Consider the following 16,454-nt stretch of genomic DNA (forward strand, 5'->3'; position numbering starts at 1 on the left):
TAATCCTAGAAAGCAGGCATCCGAGGTCTGCCACAGAAGCCAGAGTGAGATGCACAGGAGGAAGTTCTATTTTTATTTTTTGACATTTAAAAAAATCCTCTTCCATTCTTCTTCCTGAGGTGCTGGGTTAGATTCTACAAGCAGGGCAAAGACAGGATACACTAGAATGTCAACTCTCAATTACAGTTTTAAAAGGGGAAAGAAGAAGTTGAGATATTCCAAAAGGTTTTAAAATTAAGAGTTTATATTTTCAAAGTAACGGTTTTAGCTTGGAGTAAACCATCATTAGCCCTTAATCCAAATAATCAGAAAGCTTAAACAATGGTCAAGTGACTTAAAAGAAAAGAGACACATCTTGGATTCAGAATATTTAGAAGAGCACTATACATGGATTGTCCTGGATCAGCATAGCTCATGGTTAAGCCTTTAATGTTCTACATTTATAGTTCTCCATAGCAATGAACTTGTCCCCTGAAAATGAGAAGCTACCGGTATCTGAAATAGGTCTTATATAATATATATGTGTACACATATATATGTATAAGTGTGTTACAGTCCATATACATATACACATTACACATACACATATGTACATATGTGTATAGTATGAGCAGACTTCCCCCGCTTGTCTACAGCTTTCCTTTCCAGGGTTCCAGGTACCCATGGTCTACTGCAGTTGGAAGCAACCAGTCCTCCTTCTGACCTATTATCAGCAGGTCGGTAGTTAGCCTAATGTCTATGTCACTCACCTCACTTCATCTCATCATGTATGCATTTTGTCATCTCACATCATAAGAAGGATGATATAGTACATCAAAACACAGTAAAGGTGTTTTGAGAGAGACAGAGAGAGAGAGAGAAAGAGAGAGAGAAAGAGAGAGAGAGAGAGAGAAAGAGAGAGAGAGAGAGAGAAAGAGAGAGAGAGAGAGAGAGAGAGAGAGAGAGACCACATTCACATAACTTTTATTACAGTACATTGTTATATAGTTCTATTATATTATTGTTGTTAATCTCTTTCTGTACCTCATTTATAAATTAAGCTTTATCACAGGTGTGATATGTTATGTAGAGGAAAAACATAGCATATACAGGGTTTGGCACTCTCTGCAGTTTCAGGCATCCTCTGGGGGCCCTGGAACGTACCTCCTGTGGATAAGGGGGGACTGCTGTAAGTCTATGGCTAAGAAGATTTTATTCATTTAGTAAATATTTACTAATTGCCCATCATTATGGCAAGCCCTGAGAAAAATAGATCAATAAGATAAAATTCCTACCCTTGAGTTCCCAGTCTAGTGGGAGACACATGAAAATGTGAAGTACGATGAAATGTTAGTGGCTTTCTGATGGATGTACATATGGGCATAGTGAAAACCAACATGAACAACTTTCCCTGGAGGACAGGGGTATCATGAGAGGTTTCCCAAGGAAAGGAGTCCTTGAGTTGTACTATTAAGGTTGCCCGGTGGCCTCAGTGTTTGAACTTTGATATCCAGTAACCCACACTTGGTATGTGCAGTAACTCACAGATAAGCATTCTGGATAAGCAAGCATCTTCTGTACAGTTTCCTGGGCTAAAATTAACCCTGAGTTTCATTACCTGCACTTGGCACCAAGGGAATGCAGTCTGGGAGCATGCTGTCCCTAGGACCATTGACACACAAAATATAATGGACAGTGTACGAGACACCCGTGGAACAGAATGGGCCGGGATGCCTCTCGGCTCTGCGATCCTGCAATGACACACCACTCTGAGTAGGAAAAGTCCAAGGGAAATGAATAGTGTTTTGAAAATAAGGACCATCTTCCAAAATAGCTGTCCACTGCCCTCATGGCACTGCCCCAACAGGAAGAGGGGTTGGCCTGTCTCCAGCCTGCACTGGGAACAGAGCAGTGGGGGCTCTGTCCTAAAGCCTGGTCTGCCAGAGACCTCTGCATGAAACTCCTTAAGTCAGGACTTGAGTCTGGGACACTGACCTGGAAAAGTAAAATCCTGGTGCTCCAAGTAGGAGGAACGGCCAGCTCCCAGATTTAATTTGGTTGTTCTGCGTAAAAAGCAAAAAGTCAGAGCCACTGTGTCGCTTTTAAGACCTGCATGATTACTGAATAGCTGTGTAACATCAGGAGGGTGAATTAGACTTCTGAGCCTCAGTCTTCCCACTGTATCACTACATAATACAGTACCTTATACAGACCTGGTGCACAATAGCATACGCATACACACAGACACATACACCCTAAGAAAAGTACCCACATGGGATTCCAGGAAAAAGAGACCTCAAAGACACACCCTGACAAAAAAGTTAAATGTTCTTTAAGGACACAACCTTTAAAACCTCTGTCCAATAGTGAAGCATATTATTAGTAAAATGGAGTGTAATTAAAACAAGTTATTCAGAAACCCACCAGATGAGTAGAGAGTTGATTAAAGAGACAACTCACCATAGGGAAAGTATGTGACCCTCGGGCACTGAAGCCCTGAAGCAAGGAAAGTAGGTGACCCTTCCAAGAACTGCATGTTCTAGTCAGATGCCCAGGACCTACCCCCGTGATGGGTACTGGCCACATCTCTCTTGGTGAGTGACAGATTGGTTCTGCAGGGGACCTCACTTGCCACTGGAATACTACAAGGATGTCACGGATCCTTACAAGGCCCTACACCTCCAGAGCCATCACTGGCACCTGCTCTCATCTCACTGACCTGTTTGCAGAGCAAGAGCCAAACTCTGATTAAAGAAGAGAGGGAGATAGGTCTGATTCCCCAGTTCACAAAATGTGGCCCTTCCAAGACACCATGGCTCCCCATGGGCTATTTATGCAAATGGCCTGCTCAACCGTGAACCATACTTAAGCAAGAAGCAGCTACTTCTCATTTCTGAAAATTCCCCCAAATATTCCGAATATGTCCGACAAGATTCCCTGATGAACACAAGTCTTCAGAAGTTCTTTAAGTGCAGGGTACAAACATTTGAACATTTCATATGCAAATTTCACATAATCACTGAGACCAATATGGCTTCTGGTTAAAAAACTCCCCTGACAGGACATGAGATACAAAGGTTCAGTAACAGGCACTGGGAATACATCAGCAGTCAAACAGAAGGCTGAAGAAACACATGTTAAAATTAAAAATTCAATCACTTTGCTTTAAAACATTTGGATGTATTTTTAAGAACTTCATCTCATTTTAGACTTATAATACTGATTTTAAGGTAGGGTTATTATATCAGTTTTTTCAGAATGATGAACCAGTGGCTCAGAGAAGCTAAGTGACCTGTCCCAAAACAGGACAGAGGCTGGTAGAATGCAGAGCTCTTTCTCCTATATCAATCCATGCTCAGGTTACATGACCGCATCTGCAGGCCTCTGATGACTGGACTGGGGATGGGGGTTGGGCAGGCAGCGATGAGTGTCTTGAGCTCTATCCAGCAGAGGCCCCCCTCATGGCAGTGACTCTACGGACCAATCAGATCTTCCCTTGTGGGGAAGCTGGACGTGTCACAAGAGAAAAAGAGTCATTAGGAGCTGTGAAATGGGCACCATTGGGTGCCCAGGCACCATCATGGTCAAGCCCTGTTGTGGGAAGCACATAACAGGGGCATGAGACAAGCTTCCTGGGTGCTAGCTAGCAAGGCACCCAATCCTGAGAAGGGTCAGTTCTCAGGGAGGCCTGCTCTGAGACTGGGTGGATTTTGTGTCTTCCCTACCGGTTGCACATCCCCAGAGCAAGCTTCAGTGCCTAAAGTAGCTCATTTCATTGTGAAAAGCAATGATACAAAGCAAAAGCAAAAGCAAAGCATGTTATCTTTTTACAGTCCTGTGCTAGAATATGGGATCGGAGAGTGATCAGACAGTAGCATCTCCCTGTATATGGTACAGTAACCCCAGCAGGAGAGACTGCTCTAAAAGGGTGCTCCTTGTTTTCACTGCCCACCTTAGATATCAGACTGGGGACAGAAACCCAGAACTATCCATAAAATTCCTTTAGGAGCTGTTGTGGGCTGAATTTGTCCCCCCAAATTCATATGTTGAAGTCTTTACTCTCAGTACCTCAGAATATGACCTAACTTGGAGACAGGGTCTTTACGGAGGTAATTAACATAAAATGAGGTCATGTAGCGGGCCCCAATCCTACAGGAAGATATCAGGACACAGACATACACAGAAGAAAGACCATGTGAGGACGTGGGGAGAATGCGGCATCTGAGTCAAGGAGAGATGCCTCAGAAGGAGTCAATCCTGCTGACACCTTGATCTTGAACTTCTAGCCTCCAGGCCAGGGAGACAATAAAATTCCTTTGTTTCAGCAACCCAGTCTGTGGTGTTTATCATGGTGGCCCCAGCAAAGGAATGTAGAAGCCTTAATGTTGGGTCTCTAGCACAACACCAAAGGGGCCGGCGAGCAATTTCAAGCCACATGCTGGAAGCAGTAGAGTGATTTGGTAGGAACGTGTCCGGGGCTCACACCACTGGGGTTGAATCCTGGCTCCGCCACTAGAGGCCATGTCTCTTTGGGTGAGATGCTTCACCTAAGGTGCCTGGTATCTAAAAGGAAGCGCAAAACCCTGCATGTCTCAAGGGGGGTGGTAAAGGTGTAATGAGGTCCGGCGAATAAAGACTTAGTGCTGAGCCGCAGCCAGTGGACACAGTCCTCAACAAAGGTTTGCTTTTATTCTCACAGTTAATTCAGACACAGCTGATTGTATGGGATGTGTCGAGGATGCAGACTCTGAGGCCCTAGTCTTCACCAGGAACAGCTCAGTCTGACCTGGCAATCAGTTGTTCCTTGTTCTGCTCTGGATTATTCTCCTTCCTCTTGAGTTTGCCACACTCCTGGGAATGTCTTGTGGACCTCATGCCGGGATGGATGGCTGTGTGCATTTATTTGTCTCCCTGTACGCCTGCCTGAAGCTCCCTTCAACTGACAGTGTTTAGGGAAAGTATTAGCAAAGAGGCTTCACTTCTTATCAATATGTTCTATGAAATTCTCCTTGCCATCTGGTGCCTGGAGTGGCTTTTCTCGATTTGGGAGGCACTCTCTGCCCACTCCCTGACATGGGAGCTGCTGTGCCTATGCAGTGGGTCAGAAAGTGTAACTGACGGATTGAAGTAGACACTTAGGCAGCAAAGCTCCTAATTGCCAGCGAACATACTTAGGCACTTAGGCTAACAAAGAGGCTCTCAGGGGACAGAAACAGGATACCACTGTACTTCCAGGGTACCTCAGCTGGATGCCTGGGGCAAGTTAAGGAAATCTACTTTTCGTCCTGCTGGCTCCACAAGAAAGGGGAATTTGTTTCAGGAGCCAAAGAGCCTGGGAGAGGAAGGCCTTCCAGCCCCAGGAAAGCATAGGAATAAGGGACCTGACTGCCCTGTGGATTTCATCTTGGCCTTCTGTCTCTACTTCTGTCTGTATATCTGCTTGGTTTTCTTCTCTGTAAACTGCCATTCTTTGCCTCTCTGCTCCTTAAGGCAAAAAGACAACATGGAAGGTACCTCTGTCGAAGAATGACTTAATCCCTGTCATCCCCAGCTGTAAATTATCATGGGTCAAGCATCTGTCTGGGTCCAATCATCTGAGACTGGGACTAGGGGTAGGGTGGTGTAGAGAGGAAGCCTCACTGCACAACATGGCTGCCAGGGCCCGCTGCTCTGGAGAGGGAGAGAGGAGGTGTTCACAGAGGAGGGGAAATCACTAGTAGCTATGCAGATACCCCAAAAGGTAACCACTATGCTCTCAAGCCTTAGCTGCAAAAGCTCGGGGTTCTATAGTCAAGCTCAAACCCACATCCATATACAAGAACTACACTTCCTCATAGAGATTTATACTTCTAGTCTTCCACTTAAGTGTGGCCATTTTCTTAGGTATATCCAGTGTTATAAATGCATATATGATTTTGAAGTTTGGAATGCTCATTACACATCTTCAAACAGAAATGCTGATTAACACAAAACAGCCAAACAAACCTATCACATGTCTTTAAAACTCAAAAAGAAATGCAATTGCTTTTTGTAAGTCAATATAACTATGCTATTTAAAACTAGATGTCTAATAGTTGATGTGCTTTGAAAATTATTTTACCATGAAATAGACATAAAAATAACAATAGAGGGGTGCCTGGGAGGCCTAGTCAGTTAAGAGTCCAACTTTGGCTCAGGTCATGATCTCATGGTTGGTGAGTTCAATCCCCATGTTGGGCTCTGTGCTGACAGAGGGCTGGAGCCCGCTTCGAGTTCTGTGTTCTCCTCTTTCTGCCCCTCCCCCACTCACTCTGTCTTTCCCTCTCAAAAATAAACATTAAAAAAAATACCACTAGATGATGGCAAAATAGTGATAGCTCCTAAAAATGATTGCTATCCCTTGTTTCATGAACGACAGTAACTAGTTGGTATTCACTTACATCACTGAATGAACCTCTTGCTGAATTCCAAATCAGAATACAAAGTGCTGTCTGCCTTGTGCAGGATCCCTCTGGTATTCAGACTCTGTGGTGTAGACATCAGGCCTGAATCAAAACCCTGAGATACAAAGACATAGGACCTGTCCAGAGTGGAAGTCTCATCAGATACCACCCTGTGAACAGATGTGCTGGCATCATTTCCTGGCATGGGGCATCCTTCTCCTCTCCTTTGTCCCACTTTTCTACCAGCAGCATATACAGCACTTACACCGCCCCACCCCCCCAGTATAATTAATTATAATTAATGTTTTCTTAAGATGCTAAAAAAATCCCTTTCTCATATCTTAACCCCACCATACTTTTCTTCTCTTGTCATATACTCAACCTTCTTTTTCTGTCTTTTAATCCAATATAATTAAGACCTTGAGAAAGCAACTTTATTGCTTGCAACAAACAATCGTTGAGCAACTGGATGCTTAATTTGAGTATGAGCTTAACTATAGTAAATACAACATATAAAGCTTTCCAACGTAGATGCTTTGCTGTTCTTGGTGTGTGTTTAGTGCTTGCATTTAATTAAAGTTAGTTTCTCCCAGGAGAAATTCACCGCTAGGATATTAACATCACTATCAACAACAGTATTAACATTTATTGTATACTTATGTGCCAGGCACTGCAAAATAGCCTTATAAAGTAGGTCCTAATGTTAAGTCCATTTTAAAGATAAAGAAACTGAGGCTTAGAAAGATAAAGCCAGCTGCTTAAAGTCCCACAGGCCAACAAGTGACAAAGATAGGAGCTGAACTGAAGGCAACTCCAGAGCCCATGCTGCAGCCACTACCCCACAAAGGCTTCCCCGCTCTGGGCAATGACATGCTCTATTCCTTCCAGGACATAACATGAAATAAGACAGAATATGGCAACAACTACATTGTGTAGCTACTGAAGGTTAACTGAACCCCAGAAACCACAATCCAGCCCAATCTCAGGAACCTGATCAATCTGACACATAAGCATTTGCCTGGGACAAAGGACATGCAAAGGCTTTGCTTCCCAGTGTCCTCAGACGACAATGCAGCCTCCAGAAGAGAGACTTGGGGTGGCCACATGGCTATTCTTGTCTGACATGACAGTGTGGCTACTCATTTAGTGAGAATAGGAATACATGTAAACCAAGACATAGATGACCCAGTTCATATATATGCCAGTGTTTAAGTGTCCTTTAAAAAAAAAAAAATGAGTAAAGTAATTGGTTTCATGTCTTTGGTAACAGATTCTATTATTGCAAATTATTGATCTTGTATATGGTATCAGGAAAGACAGTTAGCTATTTAGGAAAATAAAAGTGTGACCCTCTCATCTCGCAATACCATCGTAAGTTCCAGATGGATCCAGAAATACAATTTAAATAAACAACTTAAGAGAAAATGTGAGTAGGGGTGCCCGGGTGGCTCAGTCAGTTGTGCATCCCACTTCAGCTCAGGTCATGATCTAAGGGTTCGTGAGTTCAAGCCCCAAATCAGGCTCGCTGTTGTCAGCACAGAGTCCACTTCAGATTCTCTGTCCCCCTCTCTGTCTGCACCCCCCGCTTGTGCTCTCTCAAAAATAAAAAAAAAATAAAAGAAAAAGAGAAAATGTAAGCAAATATTTATATAATCCTTTACGTGTTAGATAAGGACTTTTTAAGACAATTGAAGGAATCAGTGAAAAAAACATTAGATATGACAATACGAAAGAAGATAAAATATTGCTATGTCCCAAACACCACACAGAATAAAAGGCAGATAGATAACAATCTGAAAAAAAATCATAACAACCATGAGAGAAAGTGGACTAGGATTCTGGGTATATAAATAGCTTATACAAGTTGATCTGACAGGTTTTATTGTTTATAAAACCCCAACTCTTATGAGAAGTATTCAAATGATTAACAAGCACACGGAAAGATTTTAGTCCACCAGTCACTGAAACAACGAAGTGCTCTGATAATTATATGTAAATAAGTGTAACTTTTCCACATCAAAAAAGCATTAAAAAATTTAAATAGTACACGATGAAAGCAGAATTTTCTGAATATATATGTATGCATGTTCATTCTATATATTAAAAAAAAAAGACTAGAAGAAGGACATAAAAATGAAAACAGTGCTCATCTGTGAGTGGTTGAATTATAGGGAATTTAAATTATCTTTCTTTTCTTAAAATAAAGATCCATTATATCTAATACCCAAATCTAATATTTTTAATATATAAGAAAGAAAAGAATGGATGGTGCTAGAATGTATCATGCTAAGTGAAATAAGTCAGTTGGAGAAAGACAAATACCATATGATTTCACTCAAATGTGTAATTTAAGAAATAAAACAGATGAACATATGGGAAGAGGGGGGAAGAGAAGAGAGGGAAACAAGAGACTCTTAACAATAGAAAACAAATGGTTGATGGAAGGAGGTGGGTAGGAGATGAGCTAGATGGGTAGTAAAGAGGGTACTTGTGATGAGCTGCATGTAAGTGATGAATCACTGAATTCTACTTCTGAAACCAATGTTGCACTGTATGTTAACTAAAATTTAAATAATAACAAATGGTATAAAAAAAAGGAGGGAGAGAGGAAGAAAGGAAAGAAGGAAGGGGAAAGAAGGAAATAATTTGTAACTTTCAAAAGGTTAAGAGGCAATAAAAAGTTTGGTGTAATAAGTGCCCAGAACATATAAAGAACTCTTACAGCTCAACAAAGGACTTTATGAAAAGATCAGTTAGTTGCTAAGGAAATATAAATCGAAACCAAATGATGGATGGATGGATGGATGGATGGATGGAAGGGAGGGGGAGATGGAGGAAGGAACAAGTGTCAGAGAGTATGCAGAGAAACTGAAACCCATGTACATTGCTGGTGGGAATGTAAAATGATTTAGCTACCATAGAAAACAGTTCGACAGTTCCCCAAAAAGTTAAACAGAATTACCAAATGACTCAGCAACTCTATTCCTATGTATATCCCCAAAAGAATTGAGAATGGGAACTCAAATGCTTTTGCATACATGTTCATACCTGCATTATTTGCAGTTGCCAAAATGTGGAAACAACCTAAATACCCACCAGGAAAGGAATGGATAAATAAAATATATGTTTCTACATACAATGGAAAATTACTCAGCCATAAAAATGAATGAAGTATTGCTACACGGTATAAGGTAGATGGACCTCAAAAACATGCTAAGTGAAAGAAGCCAGACACAAAAGGTCACATACTATATAACTCCATTTTTTATTTTTTATTTTTTTTTCAGTATATGAAATTTATTGTAAAATTGGTTTCCATACAACACCCAGTGCTCATCCCAAAAGGTGCCCTCCTCAATACCCATCACCCACCCTCCCCTCCCTCCCACCCCCCCATCAACCCTCTTTTTTTTCATTTTTTAACAGTCCCCTTTGCTTTGGCTCTCTCCCCCTCTAACCTTTTTTTTTTTTTTTTTTTCCTTCCCCTCCCCCATGGGTTTCTGTTAAGTTTCTCAGGATCCACATAAGAGTGAAACCATATGGTATCTGTCTTTCTCTGTATGGCTTATTTCACTTAGCATCACACTCTCCAGTTCCATCCACGTTGCTACAAAAGGCCATATTTCATTCTTTCTCATTGCCAAGTAGTATTCCATTGTGTATATAAACCACAATTTCTTTATCCATTCATCAGTTGATGGACATTTAGGCTCTTTCCATAATTTGGCTATTGTTGAGAGTGCTGCTATAAACATTGGGGCACAAGTGCCCCTATGCATCAGTACTCCTGTATCCCTTGGGTAAATTCCTAGCAGTGCTATTGCTGGGTCATAACTCCATTTTTTAAAATGTAATGTAATGTCAAGTTGGCTAACATACAGTGTATATGACATATTCAGAATAGGGAGACCCACCGAGACAGAATGCAGACTGGTGGCAGTTAGGGGCTGAGGGATGGAAGGAGTGGGGAAAGGGAAGCAGGGTGTGGGGTTTCTTTGGGGTGATGAAAACGTCTTGGATCTAGATAAGCAGAGAGATGTGGTGGTTACACAATACTGTGAATGTATTAAATGTCACTGAATTGCTCACTCATGTAAATTTCACCTCACTAAAAACGACAATAGAAAAATAAGTTGAGAGTAGCCTTTCCATGGGGACACCATCTACATGGCCACCAATTTAAAACAGATTTGTCAGACATCCATGAATCGGAGACTTAGATTCAGGGATAAAATGCAGTAGAGATCTCCTCCTCCTCACATCTGCTATGGATTGTTTGGATCTATTTTTCCACAGAATACATCCAGCAGATATTTTAACACATATGATTTCTTGATTTTTATTGGAGGCCTCAGGTGGGAAACTGTTTTTTTTTATTTTTTTAATGTTCATTTATTGTTGAGAGAGAGACAGAATATGAGCAGGAGAGGGGCAGAGAGAGAGGCAGATACAGAATCGGAAGCAGGCTCCAGTCTCTGAGCTGTCAGCACAGAGCCCAATGCGGGGCTTGAACCCACGAACTGTGAGATCATGACTTGAGCCAAAGTCGGACGCTTAACCCACTGAACCACCCAGGCACCCCAAGAAACTGGTTTTAAAAACATAATGCAAAGGCCCAATTGATAAACATAAATTTTGAAATTACTGCTACTGTTTTATTCTAGCTTTATTTTTCATATTTACTGATGATAAGGACCTAAAACTACCACCTAACTAAAATTATTAGCCACTCAAGGCAGCATACCAAAAGATGATAATAGCTCTATTTCACAGTTGCTTGAAAGTATGTATGTCAGAATGACTGAATGTAATTTTAATTAAACAAATTTGTAATTAGGAATACAATAACTGTCGTGCCATTTTTATATTACGGCCTGAGCTAGAAGAATAAAAATCCTCCTTGTAGTACCATAAGTAGGAAACCTAAGTAAAAGCATTATTTAAAATAATTAAATGGTGTCATTACGATGTATAAATCCAGTCATATGTTATGGGATCCAATTTCGATCTCCACCTGGTCCAGCCATTGGCCGAACAAAGCTGTCTAAGGGGCAGGGCAGGCACTACTGGAGACATCAGATGATTTAAAGGCAGGGAGGAAGGGCACCCCAGAAAAAGACATGAAAATGTGTTGCTCCCCACCCCGGCTAAAATCTCTAAAACACATGTTTTCTGAGACGTACTTGAAACCACTCTGCTCTGAAGGTTGGCAGGACCTTGAATTTTGGTTTTCTATTAACTATTAGGATTTTTCATCTTGAATACCTATACTGATCTCCTTTACTTTAACTATGCTAAGAATAGCTTCTATTCAGACTAGTCTTCTCAAGAATTTGATCTGTTTAATATTGCCAGGTATATTCCTGTATCAGACGTGATATAACATTATTTGGAATTCATATTGAAACAGATTTCCTGGCAGTAGGAATCCTGAAAAGAAGTTCAATGTGCAGGTATTCATTGATTCAATCCAGGTTAAAAAAAATATAACATTCTAAATATAATCAAAACCAGCTCTTCTTGGTTCTCCTTGCGATATGCTCCTCACACCTTCTTTTCCTAGCTTTCTTTCTCTCATTTTGGGGAGGCTGTTTTTGGCTCCAGAGGCGAGTGGAGGTCAAGTCTAATTTCAGGAGCTGTGTGTACTTTGTATTATACTGCACTTCTGTTCCCAAGGGGTGGCTTTATCTTCTGGAGGAGGCAGAGCTGCACAGCAGGTGCCTAGGTTCCCCTGTCAGAAGTAAAGGGAAGCATATGCAACCTTAAGGAGTTTTTTCTTCCCCATGTGCCATTTTAGGAAATGCTGATCAAAGTATTGTTCAAATTCCAAATTCCATTCATATTTTCAGGTCTTCATTTGCATCCCATATCCTTTCTTAAGTTAAATACAGTGGCTATATACAGGCCCAAGTGAATTTAATTAATTTAATTGGTGCTGGGGAGTAATCTCTGTCACTCCAGTATAATCCCTGCTTCTCAGAAAGGGCTAATGGATATCCTTCACCTGCTCTATCTACCCCTTAAATGAGCTATGCAGGAAGGGAAAATAAAACAGGTAAGTGTCTGAAAAGTGAAACTTCCCTACAACATTATTGTAAATGAAAATTACCAAGCACATAACCCTGAAGAGGCAGGTTTAAGTGCTAGAGTAAGGACATTTTGTTTGCTCCGTAACACATCAACCCTCTGTATCTACCCATTAAATCAAGTATTCTCTAATTACTAGCATTTGTGGAATAAATATTCATGAAGGCACAACAGGGGGGAAATGAGAAGAAATATGATTAACCAAAGTATTTTCTATCATTGAATTTCCTACTGAAGGCCTCCTATTGGCCAAATCCATGTGGTCTTGGCAGATCTATCTGACGGCATTCTATAATCTCACTCCTGCAAGACAGAACCTTCCATGGCTTCTGTCCCCCAGCCTCTGCTCCTCTACGTGGACCTCCTGGATTGCACTTCCTAATTCCTTCACTCAGTCTTTCTGTTTTCCGTCCCTTAAGACTTCCTTGGGGTTTGTTCTTTCCTTATCTTTTCCTGTTCCAGACATGTCCTGGGCACCTCCTATCTAGAGCTGCCAACTGTATATCCTAATCTTGGCTTCTCGCTCATGTGCTCTTAGGTCAGCATTCCCACGTGGCCTACCTAAAACTGAAGAAGTGGGGCACTTGGGTGGCTCAGTCGGTTAAGTGTCCTACTCTTGATTTCAGCTCAGGTCATGATCTCACAGTTCTTGAGTCTGAGCCCTGCATCGGGCTCCATGCTGACAGTGCAGAGCCTGTTTAGGATTCTCTCCCATCTCTTTTTGCCCCTCCCCACCTTGTGTGCATGCAATCTCTCTCTCTCTCTCTCTCTCTCTCTCTCAAATAGACTTGAAAAAAAAAAAAAAAAAAAACAGAAGAAGACCAGAAGTAATTAAAATCACCTCCTCCAAACGACTGCTCCCTCTACTTAACCCCTGCCTCAAGGTCAGCCCCCATCCTCGTAGTCATAACACTCAGGACTGGGGAGTGGTATTTGGTCCCTTCATCTAGGTTGTCTCTCCCAAATGGGTCCACATTTCCTGTGGATTTTTACTGAATTTCCTTTCCATCAGTCAGGTTTTCCCACAAGGCTTCAGCCATGGTCTCAGCTCAGACAATTATCTCCTCTCATTCAGATGTGCTTCCATACCTTACCTACCTCCAACCTTACCCCATGGCCAGCACAGTCTCAAGACAGATAATCACTTACAAACTTGAAAACAGCTGAATTAGCTCAATGAGTACCCACATATTCTACCAAAGAGGACCATATGTTTATAAGGAAATACCAGGCCTTTAAGGTCTGGCCCCTCCCAAACTCTCCAGCTTTATTCCCTTCCCTTCCTCCCTGCCCTCCCAGCTCTGTCAAGCTTCCTGTATGCTAGGTACACTCAATTATGTTCATATCTCTGTGTTCCTGTCTCTGTGCCTGCTGTCTACTCTGCCTGGAATTTCTTGGCCCATTCCATACCTAATTCTTATTTGTCAGCTGAAACATAATCTGTAAACATTTCTTGGGCATTTAAGGCAAAGTGACATGATGCTCTTCCTTGAAGCCGTGGTGGCGCCGTCTCTCACCTGACACTTCTCATATTAAGTTGCAAATATCTATGTGCACTGACCTCCTATCAGATTGTGAGCTCCTTGAGGACAAGGACTCATTTAAAAAATCATTTAAAAATTTTTTTAAGTGTTTAGCTTTGAGAGAAACAGTGGGGGAGGGGCAGAGAGAGAGAGGAAGACACAGAATCGAAAGCAGGCTCCGGGTCCTGAGCTGTCAGCCCAGAGCCCAATGTAGGGCTTGAACCCACAAACCATGAGATCATCACCTGAGCTGAAGTCTGACACTTAACTGACTGAGCCACCCAGGTGCCCCTAAAAAGTCATTTGTATATCTCCTGACCATAAATATCATAGATATCACGGTGCCTCACCCATGGTAATGTTCAAATACATATTCACTAGAATGAATGAGTCACAACTTGAGACACATGAATTTTTAGCTATTCTAGCTAAGAGGAAAGGACCATTCAAAATTATACTGAATAGAAACATTTGGAGCTCAAGGGCCCTCTGCAGCCTCGTCTCTGCAGTTCTCCAGAGTTCTCCAGAAAGGAAGCTGATGACTTCTGCCTGTCACCCTCTTACTTCCTGCCCTCTTCCAGTGCCAAAAGTCTGCAATTATGAGTCTTAGAAATCACTTGATCTCAAATAATGAAAACTCAAATGAAACAACAAGGGAGTCACACTTGCTTAGGGAATCTGACCAAGGATTGGACAACCAAGCTGTGGAAAGGGCAGGGTGCGGCTGGGCCCCAGAATACAATGGAACCTGGGACTCAACCATACCAGCATCTTCTCTCCATCTTGCATCTCTGTTCTGCTGCTTCCTTCTCCCTCTCTGCTTACCATATTCTCCCCACATGGGACACATGGCCAGAGATGGTTCCTAGGTATGTCACTCACAGCTTAAGCTCTCTTTGATCTTCTATCCAAACATTATGGAGAATAGGCCTTACTGGCCCAGCTTTATCAGGTGCTCACCCCTGGATCAATCACTTAGTCCAAGGGGCAGAGTCCCACTGGACCAGTGTAGATGCTCTCCTATTAACCATGCATATTGGGGAAGAAGATGCTTCTAGAAAAGGATGTTGGCAGCCATGTCAGGGGTCCACTATTCCTATTATGCCAAATGGCATGCCTTAGGTACACAGGTGGCTTGGAAAGTCCACATTCAAGACAGCTAAGGTTTTTCTGCCTTCCCTGTACAGCTTTTTTCTTCCTTTCATGTTATGTTCCTTCAAAAATTTCCCTTGTTCCTCATCTTGTGGCAAACAAACATACACACAAGCATGTCATGATTTGACTCTCTGAATTTCTATTCCACCTTGCAATTGCCCCTCTTCCAGTCAGAAAAGGGTTTCCTAGGTAATCATGAATAATTTGCATACTTCCAACACCCCACACTTTTCTGATCCTGGATGCTCAGAGCTTTAAAATATATTTTACAGAGGATACAACCAATCTTCTTAAAAGGCATTTTTTTTTCCTTTTACTTTTTTTCCTTTTCTCTATTTGAACACTGGTCTCAAAAACATTATTTTTAACCCAGCAGTTTACTCAGAATCTAACTTGCTATGACCTAATTTCTGTTCCTAAGGAGCAATTCTCCTCTCCACTCTGTTTTTCCTCAGTAAGAAACCGTCATAATGGATATGGGTTGTAAAGGCTTCTGGTCACCCAGGTGCAAAATGTTACCAAATGGGGTCTCCTCTACATAGAAAGGGATGCCAGTTTTATCTGCAGAAAACATGACAGAAGTATGTTGTTGCTGGCTCTTCTTCCTTTTTATCATTCATTCATAAAAAAAATGTTTATTGAGTAGTTGCTATGTTTTATATCTCAAGTAGAGTAGAAAGTTACAGACCCAGTGTCTGGCAGTAACTGGCAGTGCAGTAGTGGGAACTGTATAAATACAATGCAATGTGGCAACTGCCAAAAAGAATGTGTTAGAAATGCTTATTCCACCATCACTACAGAATTCCAAAAAGTGCACACCATGTGTGTTGCTGGACAGACGATCATCTAGGAGAGATTACCATATTTAATAAATGCTGGGATAAGATAAGTGATTATTCCAGTAAAATTCTGTATAAATGTTGAGACCACAGCAGTCCTCTCTCGAACAAATACTTCACCTGCTTAATTTTCACTGCTGGTTTCCTCTCTTCTCATCTTACTATTGTACTTTCTTTCAGGAGAAGTTAGACAGATACGCCAAATGGAGAATCTAAAAACTTTCATGGGGTATTCTTTCTCCTCTAAGAAATATTAAATAAGACATCATACAAAAAAAATTATGTTGACAAAAGATGAGGTGACTGCCATTTTGTTGAATTTGTCCTCATTTCTGAGCTGTGCTTCCATGGAAAAGATTTTAGTCTAAGCTGAGATGGAGTCAGGTCTCCACTGGAATCCCCAAGCCTTCATTTGCATGGGTTTGGCGGGGGGGGGGGGGGGGGGGGGG

General features: G+C 41.7%; 1 protein-coding gene across 10 annotated transcripts in view; it reads right to left on the minus strand.

Moving 5' to 3' along the window:
- Positions 1–16,454, minus strand: part of FARS2 (phenylalanyl-tRNA synthetase 2, mitochondrial) — a 533,637-nt gene that overhangs the window by 127,666 nt on the left and 389,517 nt on the right. For 7 of the 10 annotated variants that reach the window (XM_049654909.1, XM_049654908.1, XM_049654906.1 and 4 more), the window contains one exon: positions 1,975–2,042. The exons of 2 other annotated variants lie outside the window; for them this stretch is intronic. In XM_049654909.1, coding sequence (XP_049510866.1) covers positions 1,975–2,042 — 68 coding nt within the window. Of the gene's footprint in view, positions 1–947; positions 1,147–1,974; positions 2,043–16,454 lie in introns of those variants that run through there. One more of the 10 variants, XM_049654910.1, reaches the window with a different exon arrangement.

The sequence above is a fragment of the Panthera uncia genome, assembly GCF_023721935.1.
Source record: "Panthera uncia isolate 11264 chromosome B2 unlocalized genomic scaffold, Puncia_PCG_1.0 HiC_scaffold_25, whole genome shotgun sequence".
Classification (NCBI taxonomy): Eukaryota; Metazoa; Chordata; class Mammalia; order Carnivora; family Felidae; genus Panthera; species Panthera uncia.